Genomic DNA, 20,870 nt, shown 5'->3' with positions numbered 1-20,870 from the left:
TGCTGGCAAAATATGGTGATTTCCATCTCCCAAGCACTTCATTGATTACTCAATTTGTTGATCTTAGCTGATCTCCTGGCCTTTTCATAAACTCTCACATATCTTAAGAAATGACTTATTTTTCTTCTCTGACATAAAATAGTACTAAGAAGTTTGCTTCATCCGCTCCCTAATGCAAATGCATTGAACTCAAGGAATGTGGCAAAGCAAATGTTAATCCAAATAAACATAATCATATGCTTTAATTAAATTATCTCATTTAATCCAATTACTGTGGTAATTAGCTTAGACAGATAAGTAAAAAAGTGAGCACTTTTGAAGATTAAAACATCATCATTCTATAATCCTGCTGATTCACATTAAGGCTGATTTTGCAGATCACACAACAGAGTCATCAAGGGAGACTGAATTGTCTATTTTAATCTTAAAAGTACAGGGCTGGATTAGAAGTTAAAGATTAAGGATATTTAAAAAATAGAAATATATAGAAATTTATAAACTATGTCTTTCACTCTTTATCAAATGAATTCAACATAATGCTCATATTTTAAATTCTTATGAAGTTCCTCTGGACTCCCAGGCAAGTGGATTTATGAAAGAGAACACTTTATTTGCTGCTTTATCTACATGTATCAGACACATGAACTGTGGGCTACAGCCAGAATGGCCCCTGAGAGCGGATCTGGAAATGTGCTCCTCTTCCACCCTGGGAAGACACTAGTCTGCAGTTTGCTCTGTAATATGGCAGGTCCAATGCTACCAAGCCTTGCTGCTTCTGAGAAAAACAGCCAACTACCTTTTCTTTCTTGGCGCCTGTGGCTCAAGCAGCTAAGGCGCCAGCCACATACCCCTGAGGTGACGGGTTCTAATCCAGCTTGGGCCTGCCAAACAACAATGACTGCTGCAACCAAAAAATAGCCAGGTGTTGTGGCGGATGCCTGTAGTCCCAGCTGCTTGGGAGGCTTAGGCAGGAGAATTGCTTGATCCTAGGAGTTGGAGGTTGCTAGGAGCTGTGATGCCACAGCACTCTACCCAGGGTGACAGCTTGAGGCTCTGTCTCAAATAAATAAATAAATAAAATAAAATAAAATAAAATAAAATTTATCAACTAAGTAAGAGCTGGTTCTTCCACAGACCCTTTGATAAGGATGAAATGGTAAGCCACAGCATAGAAGAAAATATTTGTAAACATATGTCCAGTTAGAATATATAAAGAATGCTCAAAAATTAAGAGAAAAAAAAAAACAACAAACCAATGGTTCTGCCAAATATATGAAGAAATATTTCACTGCAGAAGACATATATATAGTAAATAGGCTCATAGAACAGTGTTCAACATCATTAGACAGTAAGGAAATGCAAATTAAGATCAGAGCCATAATGAGATGTCACTAGTCACTTACCAGATGGCTACAATGAAAATAAAATTGTGAGGGCTGGATATGGTCACTCACGCCTGTAATTCTAGCACTCTGGGAGGTTGAGGGGGGTGGACTGCTTGAGCTTAAGACTTCCAGACCAGCCTCAGTAAAAGTGAGTGAGACCACCTCTCTAAAAAAAATAAAATAGCTCCTATAGTGCCAGCTACTCAGGAGGCTGAGGCAAGAGGATCACTTGAGCCCAAGAGCTTGAAGTTTCTGTGAACTGTGACACCACAACATTCTACCAAGGGCAACAAAGTGAGACTCTGTCTCAAAAAAAAAAAATAGTGATAATATCACATACTAGGTGAGGCTGCTGAGAAGTTGGATTACACACATATTGTTGGTAGGAAGGTAAAATGGTATAGCCACCGTCAAAATTGGTTTTGGAGTTTCTCATAAAATTAAAAATGCAACTATGATATGACCCAACAATTATATTCCTAGACATTTACTCAAGAAAAATGAAAACACACACTTATGCAAAAATCTGTACAAACATGCTTATAGAGATGTTATTTGTAATCACTAAAAACTAGGCATGAACTCGGTATCTTTGGATGGGTTGATGATCAAACAAACTGTGGCACATCATGCAATGGAAAAGCCATGGAGCAATTTTAAGGAAAAAAAAAAAAGAGTATTGGTGCATGGAACAACCAGGGAGGGCCCCAGAGGAACTGTGCTTACTGAGAAGCCAGTCACATAAGGCGACAGGTGGTATCAGTGCATTTACACAGCATCCTCAAGATAACAAAATTATGGAGATGGAAGCTAGGTTAGTGGTAGATATGTGAGCGGACGGCAGGGAGAGGACCGCACAAGGGATGTTTGGCACTGGACTGTTCTGCACCTTCTTAGAGTCTATATGTGTGGTGTGGCACGGTTGCAAAGAGCTAGGGTGCATACACAGAGGGAGTGGGGCACACTCACTGCCTGCACCACTTCCTGACACAGTACTTACTACTGGAAACCTGGTGAAGGAAACAGGACCTCTATGTCGATTTTTGTTTTTGCGACTTCCTGTGAATCTATTCATATAATCATTACAAAATAAAAAGTTAAGAAGACACAGTGATTATTTGAAATATTTTGAAAACTATGTAGGATGCAGGACAGGGATGCAAGTCTTCCAGGGTGGCCGGTGGTGCAGATAGGGCAGCAACTCACCAGCCTCTCCCTGGTCCCCTACAGAGTCCACCCAAAGCATCCTCTCCATCAGAATCTCCCTTGTGATCCATTCCTTCTTAATCTCCACAAGTACACCTCTATATAAGCACCTACACCTCTCCTTATACTTTTCAGATTCCAGGACACTGATCGTTTCCTTTGAATTAACACAGATAGTCAGTGTCATCATCGTTTAGTCAGCACCGGCTCACTTCTCTCGAAACTCCCCATTCAGTCAGGCAAAGGGACCATTTCTGGTCAAATCTATTTCCTCCTGCAAAATGAAAGTCGATTTCAATTTATGATTCTGCAGTTCTACAAGCACTCCAATGAAAGGGTTTAACTCCAAACATTTTCCATTTCCTCCTTATACCTTAGATATGTTTTAGATGAAATTATGAGGTTTAAGGAATGTGCATTTTTTTCTGAATTCTCTGAGGACAACTTGATTTTTGACTCTTATCTTTCTGTGAAAGCTACTTAATTGATCTTGATTTAATTGATCTTAGTTTCCTTGTGCATAAAAGGTAAAGTTTTAATTTAGTTGATAAAGGAGAATTGATGATGAATTAGTTTAGTTTTTAAAGGTTATGACTTAAGTTTCTTACTAATTAAGACTGCATCATATCAGATGATTTAATTACAGTCCTCCAGCCAGCCACTCCCTCTTCTGAATGCTACTGGGATTATTCTGATGGTATTGATACCCCAATGCCAATAATCCATAGGCCTCCTGAGCTTCAGAGGTTTTCTCATCCATTTTCTCTTATTTTTATAAAATCTGATGAAACTCATGTGATACATGAAGCTTCTTAAAAAAATAAGTGATGGGAATGTTGAAATGTATTTTTTTTTTCAGGCCTTCCCCATTCTCTAGACTTTTCCCTTTCCTTTTAGAGTTTGAAATTAAAGAATGCATTTTATAGTCATTTTGCAAAGTGAATTGTTCCCTTTAGTTATTCAATTACATTCTATAATTGTATGCTGAAGCATTTAAAAACCATTTTACTTCCTACTAAGGTTACAATTCAATTTTAACCATCTATAATCCAATCAGGCTATATCTTGTTTTAAGCATTTTAATAGATCCTTTTTTTCTGGTTATTAAAAAAATTATATTATGTAAATGGCATGTTAAATAATTGATGAACCACCTAGCTCTGCTGCTAGTTAGCAGTGATGCTATTCTTCCCAAATGTATCTAGACAGCAGTCTCCTTCACAGCAAGATTTTCCCAAGAACTTTAAAAGATATTTTAGCTCCTGCAGCGACGAAGGGAAACTACAAGCGTAATTTACTTACCTGATTTATGAAGCAATTTACACAATCTAGTATATTCAAAATATATGGGGATAGTTCTTTGTTAAGAAAACAAGGATCTTTAAAAATTACAAAACTCCAAATTATTGCATCTTATGAAGGAGCGGAGTAGATTAGGGCAATTATCTCTCTTGTTTTATTAAACCTTTACACAACTGTTAGAGGTTAACAGGGCTATTATTTTCCTACTGTCAAAATCTGCTTCAAAGCAAGATCTAGAACACAAAGTGCCACTGCCCAGGCACAGGAAAGGGCAGCTGTGCCAGGTTCCAGGGACAGATGACAGATCACTGCAGCCTGCCACCGTTCAGGCAAAGCACACATTACTAACACTGCAATCATGTCACTAGAACAAGCCCTGGTCATGAGAGGCATTCCTGGCAAATTAATAAGAAGCTTAGTGTTTTTAGCAATATTATTACAAAATAAAATATGGTTTTTTATTTTCTGGATGGGTAAATCAGATCATGTCAATTACTAATAGAACAATAATATATTGTGTTATCTAGGAAATTATGGCCTGATGAAAACGTAAAGTTAGAAATAATTTCTGGAATGAAGATTCAGGGCTTAAATCAGACACACGTCGTCTACAGTGGACAATGTCAGGGATGTGTCCTGAGTTCTGTTTCTGCAATTGCCTGGACATGACACCATCCAGGCCTGTCACCAGCCTCATGGTCTCCCTTCCTTCAATCCCCTCACACCCACATCTCATGTCAAACTCAGAATCTGCGAAGCCCTCTGCAGAATGTCAGGGCTGTGTTTGACTCAAATTCTTCAAATGACCTTCCTAAGATCAGGCCCATCAGAGTCAGCAAATCAGTAACAAATGGACTCCTTCCAGGTACCACGACCCATGACCCACAGTCAGTGCCCACCTGGACCTCTGTAAGAGCTGCGCTGTGACCCATGACTGGTGATTGGCGCCTGCCAGACCTCCATAAGAGCTGTGCCATGACCCGTGCCTGACAATCAGTGCCTGCCCAGACCTCCATAAGAGCTGTGCCACGGCACCCGCACCTGCCCAGTATAAGTGGCACTGGGATCTGCCCCCGTCGAGCCTCCGCATGACCTGACCAGGAACTCTGGGATCCACGCAACCCTGTGTCCTCCCCCCTGAACCTTCCATGCCTCCACACCTGCCCCCTCGTCTGGCCAAGGACTCTGGTAGCTGCGTGCCTTCCGGAGCACTCCCTGCCTCTGCACAAAGCCCTTCTCCTGCCCAGATACTTCTGGAGCCCTGGGCCCTCTGTGCCAAAGTCACTCGGTGCCAGGCACTCCCAGAACCATGTGCACTCCCCCCAAACACCCTGCCCTGTTGTTGGATCTGATATGTCACACTCCGGAGCTGCTCCCACAACCAGAACTCCCCGCCTGGGGCAGTCCCTGAAGAGCTACACAGGGTCACTCCTTACAAAGATCCAGCAACAATAGAGTGATCCCGCTGGGGACTAATCTTGGAGAGACACCTCCCCAACTCTGAGGACGGCCAGAGGCAATGGTGAAAAACAATCCTGAAGCAAAATCAATGAAAAAACTCTGGCAATATGAATAATAAGAGTAGAGCAACTCCCCCAAGGAATAATGTGGCAAACACAGCACAAGATCCCAGGCACAAACAAATAGCTGAGATGTCAGAAATTGAATTCAGAATTTGGATAGCAAATAAGATCAAATTAAAATTCCAAGCAGTAACTGAAAAGATATCTCAAGAACTCAAAAAATTCAAAGACCAGATGACCAAAGTTTTTGACACATTGAGACAAGAAGTTGCAGCCCTCAATGATCTGAGAAACACAGTAGAATCCCTCAGTAACAGAATGGAGCAAGCAGGAGAGGGGATTTCTGACATTGAAGACAAAGCTTTTCAATGCTCCCAAACTTTCAAAGAGGAAGAGAAATGGAGGGCAAAAAATGATCACTCTCTCAGCGAGCTCTGGGATAACTCTAAGAAAAATAATATTTGCCTTATAGGGATACCCAAAAGTGATAATGTGGCTTCACAAGGCACAGAGTCTCTTCTCCATGAGATTATGGAAGAGAACTTTCCAGACATGCCAAGAGATTCTGAAATTCAGATAGCAGACAGTTTCAGAACTCCAACACTACTCAACCCAAATAAGACATCCCCCAGACACATCATAATCAATTTCACTAAAGTTAATATGAAGGAGAAAATTCTGAAAGCAGCCAGAAAAAAGAAAACCATTACCTACAAGGGGAAGAATATTAGAATAACTGCAGATTTCTCTGCTGAAACCTTTCAAGCTAGAAGAGGATGGTCATCAAATTTGAATCACCTAAAACAAAATAACTTTCAACTCAGGATTCTGTACCCAGCTAAACTGAGTTTCATTTATGATGGAGAAATTTAATACTTTAATGACATTAACATGTTGAAGACATTTGCCACAGCTCTCCAGGATGTTCTCAGACCTATCCTCCATAAAGACCAGTGTAATCCTCCACCACAGAAGTAAACCCACCCACAAAATTTTGATCAAATTCCAACTTCCACAGTCCCAAAATGATTAAAAATGTCCACCAGATTCTCAAAAGGCTTATCAATAGTCTCAATTAATGTGATTGGTTTAAATTGTCCTCTAAAGAGGCACAGGTTGGCTGACTGGATACAAAAACTCACTCTAGATATATGCTGCATATAAGAATCTCATCTTACATTAAAAGACAAATATAGACTCAAGGTGAAGGGATGGTCATCTATACTCCAGGCAAATGGAAAGTAGAAAAAAGGAGGCATTGCAATCCTATTTGCAGATGCAATAAGCTTTAAACCAACCAAAATAAGAAAGGATAAGGATGGACACTTCATATTTGGTAAAGGTAATACTCAATATGATGAGATTTCAATTATTAATATTTATGTACCCAACCAGAATGCAACTCAATTTATAAGAGAAACTCTAACAGACATGAGCAACTTGATTTCCTCCAGTTCCATAGTAGTTGGAGATTTTAACACCCCTTTAGCAGTCCTGGACAGATCCTCCAAAAGAAGCTAAGCAATGAAATTATAGATTTAAACTTAACCATTCAATATCTAGACTTAACTGACATCTACAGAATATTTCATACCAACAAAATTGAATACACATTCTTCTCATCAGCCCATGGAACATACTCCAAAATCAACCATATCCTAGGCCACAAATCTAACCTCAGCAAATTTAAAAAAATAGAATTATTCCTTGCATCTTCTCAGACCATCGTGGAATAAAAGTTAAACTCAATAACAACAGGAATTTGGATACCCATACAAAACATGGAAGCTAAATAACCTTATGCTGTAGGACAGATGGGTTATAGTTGAGATTAAGAAGAAAAACACCAAATTTTTGGAACAAAAAAAAACGATGAAGGCACGAATTATCAGAATCTTTGGGATACTGCAAAGGCAGTCCAAAGAGGGAAATTTATAGCAATGCTAACTTTCCTCAAAAAAATGGAAAGAGAGGAAGTTAATAACTTAATGGGACAACTCAAGCAACTGGAGAAGGAAGAACATTCCAACCCCAAACCAAGCAGAAGAAAAGAAATAACCAAAATCAGAGCAGAATTAAATGAAATTGAAAACAAAAGAATTATACAGCAGATCAATAAATCCAAAAGTTGGTTTTTTGAAAAGATCAATAAAATAGATAAAACTTTGGCCAACCTAACCAGGAAAAAAAGGGTAAAATCTCTAATTCATCAATCAGAAATGGTAAAGATGAAATAATAACAGACCCCTCAGAAAATCAAAAAATCCTTAACGAATATTACAAGAAACTTTACTCTCAGAAATATGAAAACCTGGAAGAAATTGACCAATATTTGGAAGTAGGCCACCTACCAAGACTTAGCCAGAACAAAGTAGAAATGTTGAATAGGCCTATATCAAGTTCTTGAAATCGCATCAACTATACAAAATCTCCCTAAAAAGAAAAGCCCAGGACCAGATGGCTTTACATCAGAATTCTACTAAACCTTTAAAGAAGAACTAGTACCTATATTACTAAACCTCTCCCAAAATATAGAAAAAGATGGAATACTACCCAACACATTCTAAGAAGCAAACATCACCTTGATTCCTAAACCAGGGAAAGACCCAACAAGAAAAGAAAATTATAGACCGATATCACTAATGAATTTTAATGCTAAAATACTCAATAAGATAACAAACAGAATCGAACAACACATCAAAAAAATTATACACCATGACCAAGTGGGATTTATCCCAGGGTCTCAAGACTGGTTCAATAGACGTAAATCTATAAATGTAATTCAGCACACAAACAAACTAAAAAATAAAGACCATATGATTCTCTCAATTGATGCAGAAAAGGCTTTTGATAATATGCAGCATCCCTTCATGATCACGCACTTAAGAAAATCGGTATAGAAGGGACATTTCTTAAACTAATAGAGGCCATCTAGGGCAAACCCACAGCCAATATCGTATTGAATGGAGTTAAACTGAAATCATTTCCACTTATATCAGGAATCAGGCAAGGTTGCCCATTGTGTCCATTGCTCTTTAACTTGTAATGGAAGTTTTAGCCACTGCAATTAGGAAAGAAAAGGCTATCAAGGGCATCCACATCGGTTCAGAAGAGATCAAACTTTCACTCTTCGCAGATGACATGATGGTATATCTGGAAAACACTAGGGATTCTACTAAAATACTTCAAGAAGTGATCAAGGAATACAGCAATGTCTCAGGCTACAAAATCAACACCAAGAATGGAGAAGCATGAATCCTATGTACTCAATTTTGATATGAGGACAATTAATGACAATTATAGTTATGGGGAGGGAACAGAAAGAGGGAAGGAGGGAGGTGGGTAGGGCCTTGGTGTGTGTTACACTTTGTGGGGGCAAGACATGATTGCAAGAGGGACTTTACCTAACAATTGCAATCAGTGCAACCTGGCTTATTGTACCCTCAATGAATCCCCAACAATAAAAAAAAACTAAAAAAAAAAAAAAATCAACACCCATAAATTGGTAGCCTTTATATATATCAACAATAACCAAGCCAAAAAAACAGTCAAGGACTCTGTTCCTTTCACAGTAGTGCCAAAGAAGATGAAATATTTGGGAGTTTATCTAACAAAGGACGTGAAAGATCTCTATAAAGAGAACTATGAAACTGTAAGAAAAGAAACAGCTGAAGATGTTAACAAATGGAAAAACATACCATGCTCATGGCTGGGAAGAATCAACATCATTAAAATGTCTATACTACCCAAAGCAATATATAATTTTAATGCAATTCCCATTAAAACTCCATTATTATGAAGATCTTGAAAAAATAATACTTTGTTTTATATGGAATTAGAAAAAACCTCGAATAGCCAAAATATTATTCAGAAATAAAAACAAAGCAGGAGGACTCACGCTACAAGACCTGAGACTATACTATAAATCTATATTGATCAAAACAGCATGGTACTGGCACAAAAACAGAGAAGTAGATGTCTGGAACAGAATAGAGAACCAAGAGATGAATACAGCTACTTACCGTTATTTGATCTTTGACAAGCCAATTAAAAACATTCAGTGGGGAAAAGATTCCCTATTTAACAAATGGTGCTGGGTGAACTGGCTGGCGATCTGTAAAAGATTGAAACTGGACCCACACCTTTCACCATTAACTAAGATAGACTCTCACTGGATAAAAGATTTAAACTTAAAACATGAAACTATAAAAATACTTGAAGAAAATGCAGGGAAAACCCTTGAAGGAATTGGCCTGGGTGAGTATTTTATGAGGAGGTCTCCCTGGGTAATTGAAGCAACACCAAAAATATACTATTGGGATCTGATCAAACTAAAAAGCTTCTGCATAGCCAAGAACATAGTAAGTAAAGCAATCAGACAGCCTTCAAAATGGGAGAAAATATTTGTAGGTTATACTTCCAATAAAGGTTTAATAACCAGAAACCACAGAGAACTCAAACGTATTAGCAAGAAAAGAACAAGTGATCCCATCTCATGGTCGGCAAGGGACTTGAAGAGAAACTTCTCTAAAGAAGATGGGCGCATGATCTACAAACACATGAAAAAAAGCTCATTGTCCTTAATCATCAGATAAATGCAAATCAAAACTACTTTGAGATATCACTTAACCCCAGTAAGAGTAGCCCACATAATAAAATCCCAAAACCAGAGATGTTGGCGTAGATGTGGAGAAAAGGGCACACTTCTACACTGCTGGTGGGAATGCCCATGTTCCTTTTGGAAGGATGTTTGGAGAATACTTAGAGACCTAAAAATAGACCTGCCATTCAATCCCATAATTCCTTTACTAGGTATACACCCAGAAGACCAAAAATCACAATATAACAAAGATATCTGTACCAGAATGTTTATTGCAGCCCAATTCATAATTGCTAAGTCATGGAAGAAACCCAAGTGCCCATCAACCCATGAATGGACTAGCAAATTGTGGTACATGTACACCATGGAATATTATGCAGCCTTAAAGAAAGATGGAGACTTTACCTCTTTCATGTTTACATGGATGGAGCTGGAACATATTCTTCTTAGCAAAGTATCTCAAGAATGGAAGAAAAAGTATCCAATGTACTCAGCCCTACTATGAAGCTAATTTATAGCTTTCACATGAAGGCTATAACCCAAATATAGCACAAGACTATGAGGAAAGGGCCAAGGAAGGGGAAGGGAGGGGGGAGGTTACAGTGGAGGGAGGGTAATAGGTGGGGCCACATCTGCGGTGCATCTTAGAACGGGTACAGGCAAAACTTTCTAAAGGCAGAATACAAATGTCTACATACAATAACTAAGAAAATGCCATGAAGGCTACGTTGAACAGTTTGATGAGAATACTACAGATTGTATATGAAACCAGCACATTGTACCCCTTGATTGCACTAATGTACACAACTATGATTTAACAATGATAAAAAAAAAATATATATATATATATATATACTCTTTCAGCAGCACTGTGAAGGAAGATTAGGATATGAAGAGTGTTTTCCAAATGACTAGGGCACAGAACACAGATGGATGATAAGGTTTCATTACTGACTGCCACCACCTCTTGACGGAAACTTGAAACAAAGTAATTTCTCATAGTTTCAATGTTTTCTTCCATGCAGTTTGATAATTCTAAGATTACTGAGTTTTCTTGACATTGACAAATTAATTATTCATACTTGTTTCATTGAATACATGTGGTTTCCATGAAACGACAGACACAATCTTCTCTCAACCAGGGCCTTGCGCTCTTCCAGGCCAAGAACATTCCAGCCCCAGGCGAGCCTCACGGACAGCACTTCACAACATGCCTCGCATGGACTCCCCTTCCCTATTTCTATGGGTCACTATGTTTGATGGGCTGTTCTATTAATATTCTGAAAGAATTACAAATTTCCAGTTTTATTCAATCATCAACAGACGTTGCTGCCTTTATGACAGCACACGGTGTGTGACCCGTATTTACAATTATCTGACAAGTGTTTGCCTGTTATCTGAAACCCCAGCATGCTGTAATTTCTTCTAAGGAAGTAATGCAGGTTTATCATCTTCATGACAGCTCCTGAACTTTCCTCAGCATGTGACTGTTGGATGCATGAATAAAACTGAGATAAGAGGATCTAATTGAGGGGAATAGGCGCACCCTCTTCTCACGCTCCTTCGCAACCCACAGGGCCTTGTCCCTCCTCACAGTGGAAAGAAACCCATTGAACATCTGCTGTGTTCCTGGGACTCTTCCGAGTCTCTTGGAGGAGAATAGAGAGCAAAGCAGACAAAAACTCATCTACACTCATGTGGCTGACGTTCTGCTGGGGTGGAAGGAGACAGGGAGTGAGATTGTGCGTACTACACAGAGCTGCCACACAGGGCACATTACAACAAGTAAACACACATAGAACAGCTGGCAGGAGAAACTGAGGCTGGGCAGGGCGTGTGGATTGTAGGTAGTGACCAGTGAGAGCCCATGGAGGTAAATTTTAAGAAATCCCTGGAAGGAAGCTCATTTCAGACTGAGCGGGGAGAAGAGCAAAGGTCCTGAGTGGGCGTGGGCTTTATATCCTTAGGAAACAGATCAGAAAGTGATGCCCAAGAGCAAGAAGAGTCGGAGACGACGGGGGAGGAAAGGCGTTCCTGTGGGTCTTCACAAGGAATGTGGTTTTATTTTGGCTGCAGTGGGCAACCTTGAAAGGTGTGGAGAGGAGAAATGATGTCACTCCAGGGATGCTGCACCAAGATCCCACTGGCTACAGGGGACACAAACAGAGGGGGACCAGGTAGACGTCTAGTACAGGGGAGGGGCAAAGGTGGCTTGCAGGGGTTCAGGTGGATGTCCAGTATAGGGAGAGGTGAGGGTGGTGTGCAGGGACCAGGTGGATGTCCAGAGCAGGTAAGGGGCAAAGGTGGGTTACATGTATAGGAAAAGCTGGGTTTGGATACCTTTTGGGACAGGGCAGGGCTGGCTGGCGGGCTGGAGATAGAGGTGGCTTGAAGTTCCAGGAAATGACCGGTGGGGAGCAGTGGGCTGTGTCTTAGATGGGTGAGAGTACATGGGGTGCCTGTCAGACACAGGGTGAGAATCCTGGCAGGTGGAAACCCAGGTCTGGGGCTCAGTAGAGAAGTCTGTGACTATAAATCTATCTGCCTCATTCGATGTTGGAAGTGGGTCACACAGGGACAACTTTCTTTCTTTTTTTTTTTTGTTTTTTGCATAGGTAAATGCAAAGGTTTTTTTTTTATTTTATTATTATTATTTTTTTGTTGTTGGGGGTTCATTGAGGGTACAATAAGCCAGGTTACACTGATTGCAACTGTTACGTAAAGAGGGACAACTTTCTAAAACATGCAAAACATTGGGGTATTTTGCCTTTTAAAATGTTCTCATCGTGACCCTATTAATGAAAATTCATGGCTTCTTTTCCCTTTCTCTTAGCTTCCTCAGACCTCAGAGCAAGGATCAATGCTGGCATCTTTCCCTGGGCCAAACCTCCCCACGTGTGATTAGGGTGCTGAACTTAAGGCTGATGTGAGGGCAAAGAACTACGAAAGACATCAAAAAACTAAACCTTTCTTATTTTTTAAAAGCACATTAGAATTTAAACACAAAGAGAATGTTACCCAGTAGTATATTTTGCTTGCTCATAAATTATTCCAAACTTAAATAACTAAAACTATGAATACAACAATTATAATGGTAAGTGGATAAAGAGAGCATGCCCCAGGCCAGTGGAAACATATTTTATAATGATACATTTCAGAAAACAGATTAAGCAATGTTGCCATTTTAAAACGATAATTCAAAATTCAAACAACCTGTAGTTACGATGACTTCATTGATTGTATAAAGTAGTTAAGACATAATTTTGCAGTAGGGCTCTAAAAATAGAGCTACAAGTTTCAAAATCTGCCCTTCCAAATAATTATGCATGAGCCAAAAGAAAAGTCAGTAGAAAATGGACCCTGCCTGCACCCGTATAACAGACAATACTCGATCGATTGCTTCTCATTAACAGGACTGTCTGTTTGGAAACTCGGAAGGAATACTATTCTGTTTTGCTTCGGGTCCTTTTTCAAGGCAGGAAAAAATTGATTGCCCTTAGAAACAAAGAGAGGGAAAGTATGTGTTTGTGGTTGAATATAGGAGAATTTAGGGGCATTTATTTCATAATGCCCTGTTGTTATTTTTCCCAAGAGTTTATAAGACAAAGCATTATAGTGTTCATTTTTTCCTAATTTAAAAAATTCAGGTTTACATTAAATAATGATTGTGTATCAACCACCCCATCCTGCTTGGCCATGAACCATAACAGCCACATGTGCTCAATAATCAGCATTGATATCAGTTCACCTGGCGGGTCACAGCACGTCACTGTGTAATCAATGAAGTCGCTCATCTTTACATGGGAGGGGAAAATCTCTAGCTCACAAATAACCAGGGCTTTTATATATCCTCTTCCCTACAAATGTCTATATTCTGCAGTTAGGAGAGCACTCACAGATTATCTAGTCTGTAATCCTCACACCGAGAGTTGATAAAATTGGATTCTGCCAAGAACAACGCTCAGAAGAGAGGACCAGAAACTACATCTACTTTTACCGTCATTAAAGAATGTGTAATGGCAATTTCATAATCTCGTGATCTTGAAATAATCTAATCACAGAAGTACTAGCCCCCCACCACCACTCAGCAGATGCAAAGAAAGTTGGGGATGGGGGATTTATTAAGTTTATTCCCAATGCTCTTTCTGTGGCATAATGTTGCCCATCTACATTGCAATTTTTTGAAGTTTAAAATAATTAGAAATGTAGAGTACTATAATGATTTAATAACTTAATTATCTTCGTTTTTTTTCTGAAGACATTGTTGATTATGAAATGAAGAAAAAAAGAACTTATAAATCTTCCCATCCTAAGGGTTAATGCAGAGAATTGCCCTCTTTATACAGAAGTGTTGAAATACTTCCCTAGGTTCCCTCCCTCTGCACTATGAGGTCAGGTTTACCCATGGTAATAATGAAATGAATTACAAAGGGTTCATTGGTAACAGGAAATCCAGGCTATCTAAAGCCACGGATGTACAAACTTCACAAAAGAATCATCTGACTGAGAGGCACAGTGAGGAAATCCAAAGGCTTTTTTCCTTTGAACACAGCGATTCTTTCCCATGTCTTTTGTTTGTTCCTTCATTAAATCAATATATGTTTGCTAAACATGTGTCAGTTTGGGCTGTCAGAGGATGAGGAGGCAGAGTGTGTAATCCTTGGGGCACGGCAGATGGGGAATGCTTCCCCAGAGCTGGCCTCGACCCTCCTGGGGCTCACCTTGGACCAAAAGTAAATCAAGGGAGATCTAGGACAAAAATCCAAACTGGCCCAGCCAGGGAGGCTCTGAGTAAAGGTGGCCCCCAGGACTATGAGGTACATCCAGACAGGGGCATGTGAAACAGTGGGGAGTTTGTTTTTATCTATGGCCCAGGTACTAGCCTCATATGTGTACTTAACTTTGTCAATTATTGTTTTGACAGCTTTGTCCCATCATCAAACTGTAATTTTCTGCAGGCGTGGGCAACTTCTGTTCTCTGCCTCCCTCTCTTCCTGTGCCAACCCAGACTCAGCACTGATGCCCACAACAGTGGGGCGGGGAGTTACCTAGAAAGGACAGGGGTGGGTCCACCCAGTCCAGGGCCTGGGCATCTGGCCTTGTCCAGTGGTTTTTTGTTAAACATACAGAACCTTGGGTAGAATGAGTCCTCTGTGGTTCACCAAAATCTTGCACATTTTCTATCACTCTTAATAGGGAGGGGCCTGGCGAGAAAGAGATGAGCACAGCAAGATCTTACAAAGCACCGTCTACGTGAGGCCGAGTCTGGGGGTCCCAGTGCAGCTGGGCAATAGCCTGGAAATTAGTGACAGCTGATCGGTGGCCACTTTTCGGCTGCCAGCAACAAGAGACAAAATCAGTCCTGAAATCCAGAGGGTGAGGGCTCTGCCGAGCAGCCATTTTGCGGGGGCTTTGCTGGGATGTGGCCCTGATCTCACATCTGTGCTCCCCACTCACAGAACAAGAGCCAGACCCAGAGGAAAGCTCTGCCCTGCACTGTGACTCTGCCCTGGAAGACACTGCCAGTTCCCTCTGTGAGGAGGCTCAGAAAGAGCCAAGACCCAGACACAGAAAAAGTGAAGCTTATAGGATGAGAACCCCTAAGTCAGAGACGGACAGAGGGGGCTGTGTGGCCGCCGCTGACAGTGGCCACCACACCCACACCGGACATTTTCTATGAAATTTCTGTCATATCCAGAACAAAACTCCTCATCAGAAGAATTACATAATCTGTGCAGAAGAGACTTATACATTCAGATGTAATGTCAGGGACTGTGGGCTGGAAGGGAAACCCAGGTCTTGGGATGAAGTAGAGGGTGGGGACTCAAGTTCACTGAACGGCCTGGAAAAGAGGGAGTCCCCACTGAGGGGACCAGCGTCTCCCCAGCTCTACACTCACAATTAGACAGGAATTCCGGCAATGGGAATCTCTGTGGCAAGTCCCCTGTAAGGAATGTACAGGACTTCCACGTGCAGCGTCTTCCCATGGCCAGGATGGGTGAGAGACTGGAGGAGAAGACGGCCCCTCTCGTCAGCCGGAGTGCACCCCAGTGCTGGGGAACGTGTCCTGGGTGGCCTGGGATACTAGAAGGTACCTTCACCTGCCTGATCTCCCTCTACCCACAAGCAGAACCTCTGTGCCATTTCAACTCTTGGTAAACTTACTACTTAGATTTTTTGCTCTTTTCCTCCTTATTATAGATGTAACAGCTGCTAACAGGTATGGTTTGCAGAGCACCGGCCACATGTCTTATGCCGGAACACACAATTTATAGATATCATAGTTTATCTGCATGACAACCCCATAAAAATAATTACTATATTAATTTTTCAAGGGATGAGACTTGAATGAGGCCCTGACGTAGACAGCTGTGGAGTCCTTTCCTGTCTCACGTCAAATCCTATGTGCTTTCCTCTACTCAGCACTTAAACGTGACATCCAGCTGATCTGATATTGGACTTCACATTGATTTAATGTAAGAGCTTCACCTGGTATGTACCTGCAGTTCTGCGTTGAGATTTAGATAATTTCTGCAGGGATTTTAATCACAAAAAGAAATCAATTGCAAAATTATTGTAAGTATTATGTCTCTTACAATATAGAACATTCTGGATTCAAAGTGAATGATAACAAAATACTAAAATTTTGTTTAAAAAGAAAAATCTCTTTCTTCCTCTTCCCTTCACTTATTTTCTTCTTTGACTGTGTTCATTCTTTTTTCGTCTAATTTCATTTGAAGGTTACTGGCCATGACTATTACATAGAAAATACAAGTAAAACATTTACAGATTGACCGTTTGGAGGGATAAGGGCTGAATCACCAGACTCGGCACCAGAGTTTGGTGCATTCTGCCCATGTCTGCAGGCTGTACCCCCGGAGTCTACCTCTCTGTCCGCAGTGCCACAGAACAGGGCCACCGTACAGGCCAAGGTCTGTTGGCACCTGGGCAGTCAGCAGGAAGCCCTAAATTAGTGACGGTGAGAAAGCAGAAGTAGGTCAGGGCACGGTGTATTTTCAAAAGCTTATTATCATTTGTACCTACTTATATGTTTTAATGGAATATTTTTCAGTCCTGTGGAAACCCACCACAGCACGCAGATGAAAACAGAGTCAGCTGACCTTGGGACACTCGGGTGTTCATCTCAGTCCTTGCACCGCCACCAGCTGCTGGCCAGGGGGGAAATGAATGAAACCTGCAGATCCTAAACGCCAGGTAAGCCGCACCCACCATGTGGGGCAGTGAGAACACCAAGTTACTAGGGGTGCGCAGAGAAGGCGCCCCAGCCAGTAGCAAGCCCTAGAAAGAGCATGAGGCAGAGAAAGGACCACGTCGGACGTCAGCCCCTGTGCTGTGTCCACAGACCCTGCATATCTCAGGAGCAGTAGCTAGAGGGATGCCTCTGTGCACCCCACTGCTGCGGGTGAGTCCCACTGTGTGCTGGGCACGTGCAAGAGCCATCAGCAAGGCCTAGTCTTCAGAGTGTTTCTTCTCTTCGGGAACAGACATTGCCACAAGCCATTGCATTTTGCAACCGCAGATGACTGAGAACATTTTCACAGACAAATGATAAGCCCAGACTCCTGTTTTCCAAAGATAAGCCTGTGTGTGTATGGCGAGTGTATGTCAGAATGGAGACACACTGGCCTCAAAATGCCCAACCGTGTGACATTTACTTAAGAGAGGTGTCTGGAAGGTCCAGCCTCAGACAAGGACACAGGAGGGCAGAGAGTGAAGACAGATTTGAGATATGTTTGGTGGGTAGAATCTCCCTGACGCCCCTAACCAAGAGTGTCAGTCAGTCAGGGCCTGTTCTTTCGGCAAGAAAATACTTTTGCTCGTACAATAGAAGAACGTAATGAAATGGGAAAGCAGTTTATGGAATTGCTTCTCCTTAACTGCCCCATTCTCTCCCCTGCTCCTCCGTCAACCAACACCTGGATCCTCATACAGAGAGAAAGGGAACTCACAGACAGAGTTCTTGTGGCTGCCGTCCTTGCTGGGTAACATCTTGACACCTCTCGACTTCAATTCGATTGCCTTTTTCACTGCAAGAAACAAAATAAAGCCATTAGTAGGTGAAATTCGGAGATCGTAAAACAATGTTTTATCTTTATCGTGTTTCCCATCATAATTGCTCTCTCGCCAATCCCTGAAAATGGGACATGTTCTAGAAGGTTAATGATGCAAAGGTTAGTGAGGCCAAAGAGCTTGTGAATAATTAATACGAGGCTATCAGGCAGCAAGATCGTATGTGATGATACTAACAGTGTCAGAAGCTGAAAATAAGGGGTGCTGCCATTTACCTCGCACAGGCAACCCTGTTCACGGCCAGAAGTGGCAGAGTCTACAAATCATTATCATTTCACCAAAGTGTTCGGTGGATCCTTCTTTCAATTTATGCATGGTGAATATAGCATTTTCTAAATTTGCTATACTCATGAAAAGTTTAGACAAAAATACCAGTTGCTCATTCATTTATTCATAAAGTCATGACGTCCCTTACTGCTCGGCAAATCTCATGGAAGGGAAGATGAGGTCTAAGTGTGGTAGAGAAAGTGTTAGGCCACGGTCCTGCAGGCCACCACACGGGCAGTGCAGAAGGCACGGGTGGTGACGACCGTCCTCCAGGCCACCGTGGGCAGTGCAGAAGGCACGGGTGTTGGTGTTACAGTTCTCAGATTTATATAGGTTCCTGCATTAACATTGTAGGAAACCCTTTTCTTCTTACTTTTACAAAAAAAGGAGGGAGAGGCATTTTGTGAAAAGAAAATAGATAGTAATCTGATCCTCTAAGAAAAATCTCACACATGGACTCACTAAGTGCCCGACTGAGACATGTCCGATGTCACAGATGGGATCGGATTGAGAGCAGGTGGCAGCAGGCAGATGTGGACACACGTCCTTTGCTCACAACTTGGTGGCTACATGGGGTGGGTAAAATATTTAACTCTGTATCTGCTAATATATCTGTAAAATGGGTGAGATGCTTAGCTCTGTGTATAAAATTGACTGGGCAAGAAGCTCCCTTGACACTTGGTCAAACGTTATTCTAGATGTGTCTGTGAGAATGTTAGTCTGGCATTTATTGTTATTATTTTATTTTTTTGAGACAGAGTCTAACTCTGTCACCCTGGGTAGAGTACGGTGTCATCATAGCTTATAGTAAGCTCAAACACCTGGGCTTGAGTAACCCTCTTGCCTCAGCCTCCTGAGTAGCTGGGACAATAGGTGTCTACTATAACACCTAGCTAGTTTTTCTATTTTTAATAGAGACAGGGTCTCACTCTTGCTCAGGCTGGTCTTGAACTCCTAAGCTCAAGCAATCTACCTGTTTTGGCATCCCAGAGTTCCAGGATTACAGCTGTGCCCAGCCTAGTCTGGTATTTAAAGCAGCAGCCTGGGGAGCAGAAGACTCCTCACACTGTGGGTGGGCCTTGACCAGTGAAGTCCTGACCCTTCCCTGAGGGAGAGAGTCCTCTGCCTGCCAGAGGAGCTTGATCTAGAACTCAAGCCCTCCGCCCAGACCTCCCTCCGGCTTGCCAACTCACTCCCTGAGCTCCTTGGGTACTGTCAGTCCCATAAATATATGAGCCACTTCCTTGTAAGTCTCTTGGTATTTACACATTCAAGGAAAGAGATTTATACATACAAAGGTATACCTTTGTCTCTTGTACAATATGGGGATTAGGGACACTGTCCTCTGCCTCTTCCCCCACCCCCACACAGGTGAAAATCCATGTGTAACTTTTGATTCCCCATAGAATTAACAACTAAGTTACCGGAGACCTCACCGATAACATACATCATTGTTTAACATGTAAATAGACTGGTATCTATTAGACATGTATTTTATGTGTTCATGACACGCCCAACTTTTTCCAAATTTATATATATATATATATGTGTGTATATATATATATGTGTGTATATATATATATATATATATATATGTATGTATGTATTTCTAGGGTTTGTGGTTCATCTGTTTTGTTTCAATTGTCCCAAATCTTCAAAAACTCTTTCAATATATTTATTTCCAAACATTCATGCCTAAGCAGAGCCATGCATTTCAAACCTATATTGCTCAAGGTGGAATGTTGGCATGTATAAATCTACATGATAGATGCACACAGCACATGTATGTGTACACACGCACACACACACACACACACCAGCTGCTTGCTTTCTCTGGAGAAGCCAACTAACACCATCATCCAGGGACAGGAAGACTGGGTAAGGTTTAGAGACAATTAATGCACCATCTTAGGCCCACGCACGGCCCTGTGTGGTAGTATTTTCACGTCTCTGACATTCAGACGGCTGCACTGTCCTTTGGTACTGTCCTCAGTCACTGATGTCATGAGCATTCGATCCTCCCTTCATGGCTGTCACCCAGTCCTCACTCCCTCTCCACTGTCTCCTTCCTGTGGCCACTGAATGTTCCGACATGCCCAGGGATGGTGCTTCTGGATCCACCCCTCAGAGCCCCCATCCCACACCTCATCTTACATCTTCTTGGTAAATGTTCTGTGATGGTTTGTGTTTTGGGGGGGCATCTACCACCCTCCCATAACAGACCTCTGATGTAGGAATGAGGATGCCTTGGCTCCTACCTAATGTGAAGGGATGAAGAGGTAGGGCCTTTACGAAGCGATAGGTCACAAGGGTGCTGCTCTCATAAATAGGGATATTGTGCTGATAAGAGAAGTTGAAGGGGTTTCCCTGCCACCTTCTGCCAAATGGGCACCCAGCCAGAGACATCATCTCTGAAGCAGGGAGCAGCCCTCACTGAATCTGCAGGTGTCTTGACCTTGGATACCTCCAAATTTCCACAACTAGGAGACACAAATT

At 41.6% G+C, this 20,870-nt stretch overlaps 1 protein-coding gene across 2 annotated transcripts in view; it reads right to left on the bottom strand.

The window, feature by feature from the left end:
* The window catches only part of CSMD1 (CUB and Sushi multiple domains 1), a 1,787,407-nt gene that overhangs the window by 598,480 nt on the left and 1,168,057 nt on the right, over positions 1-20,870 (bottom strand). For both annotated transcript variants that reach the window (XM_053598050.1, XM_053598051.1), the window contains exon 7: positions 17,987-18,064. In XM_053598050.1, the coding sequence (XP_053454025.1) occupies positions 17,987-18,064 (78 nt within the window). The remainder of the gene's footprint in view (positions 1-17,986; positions 18,065-20,870) is intronic.

Source organism: Nycticebus coucang, chromosome 7 (assembly GCF_027406575.1).
Source record: "Nycticebus coucang isolate mNycCou1 chromosome 7, mNycCou1.pri, whole genome shotgun sequence".
NCBI lineage: Eukaryota > Metazoa > Chordata > Mammalia > Primates > Lorisidae > Nycticebus > Nycticebus coucang.
The sequence above is the reverse complement of the archived record's forward strand: the minus strand, read 5'-3'. Positions and strand labels throughout refer to the sequence as shown.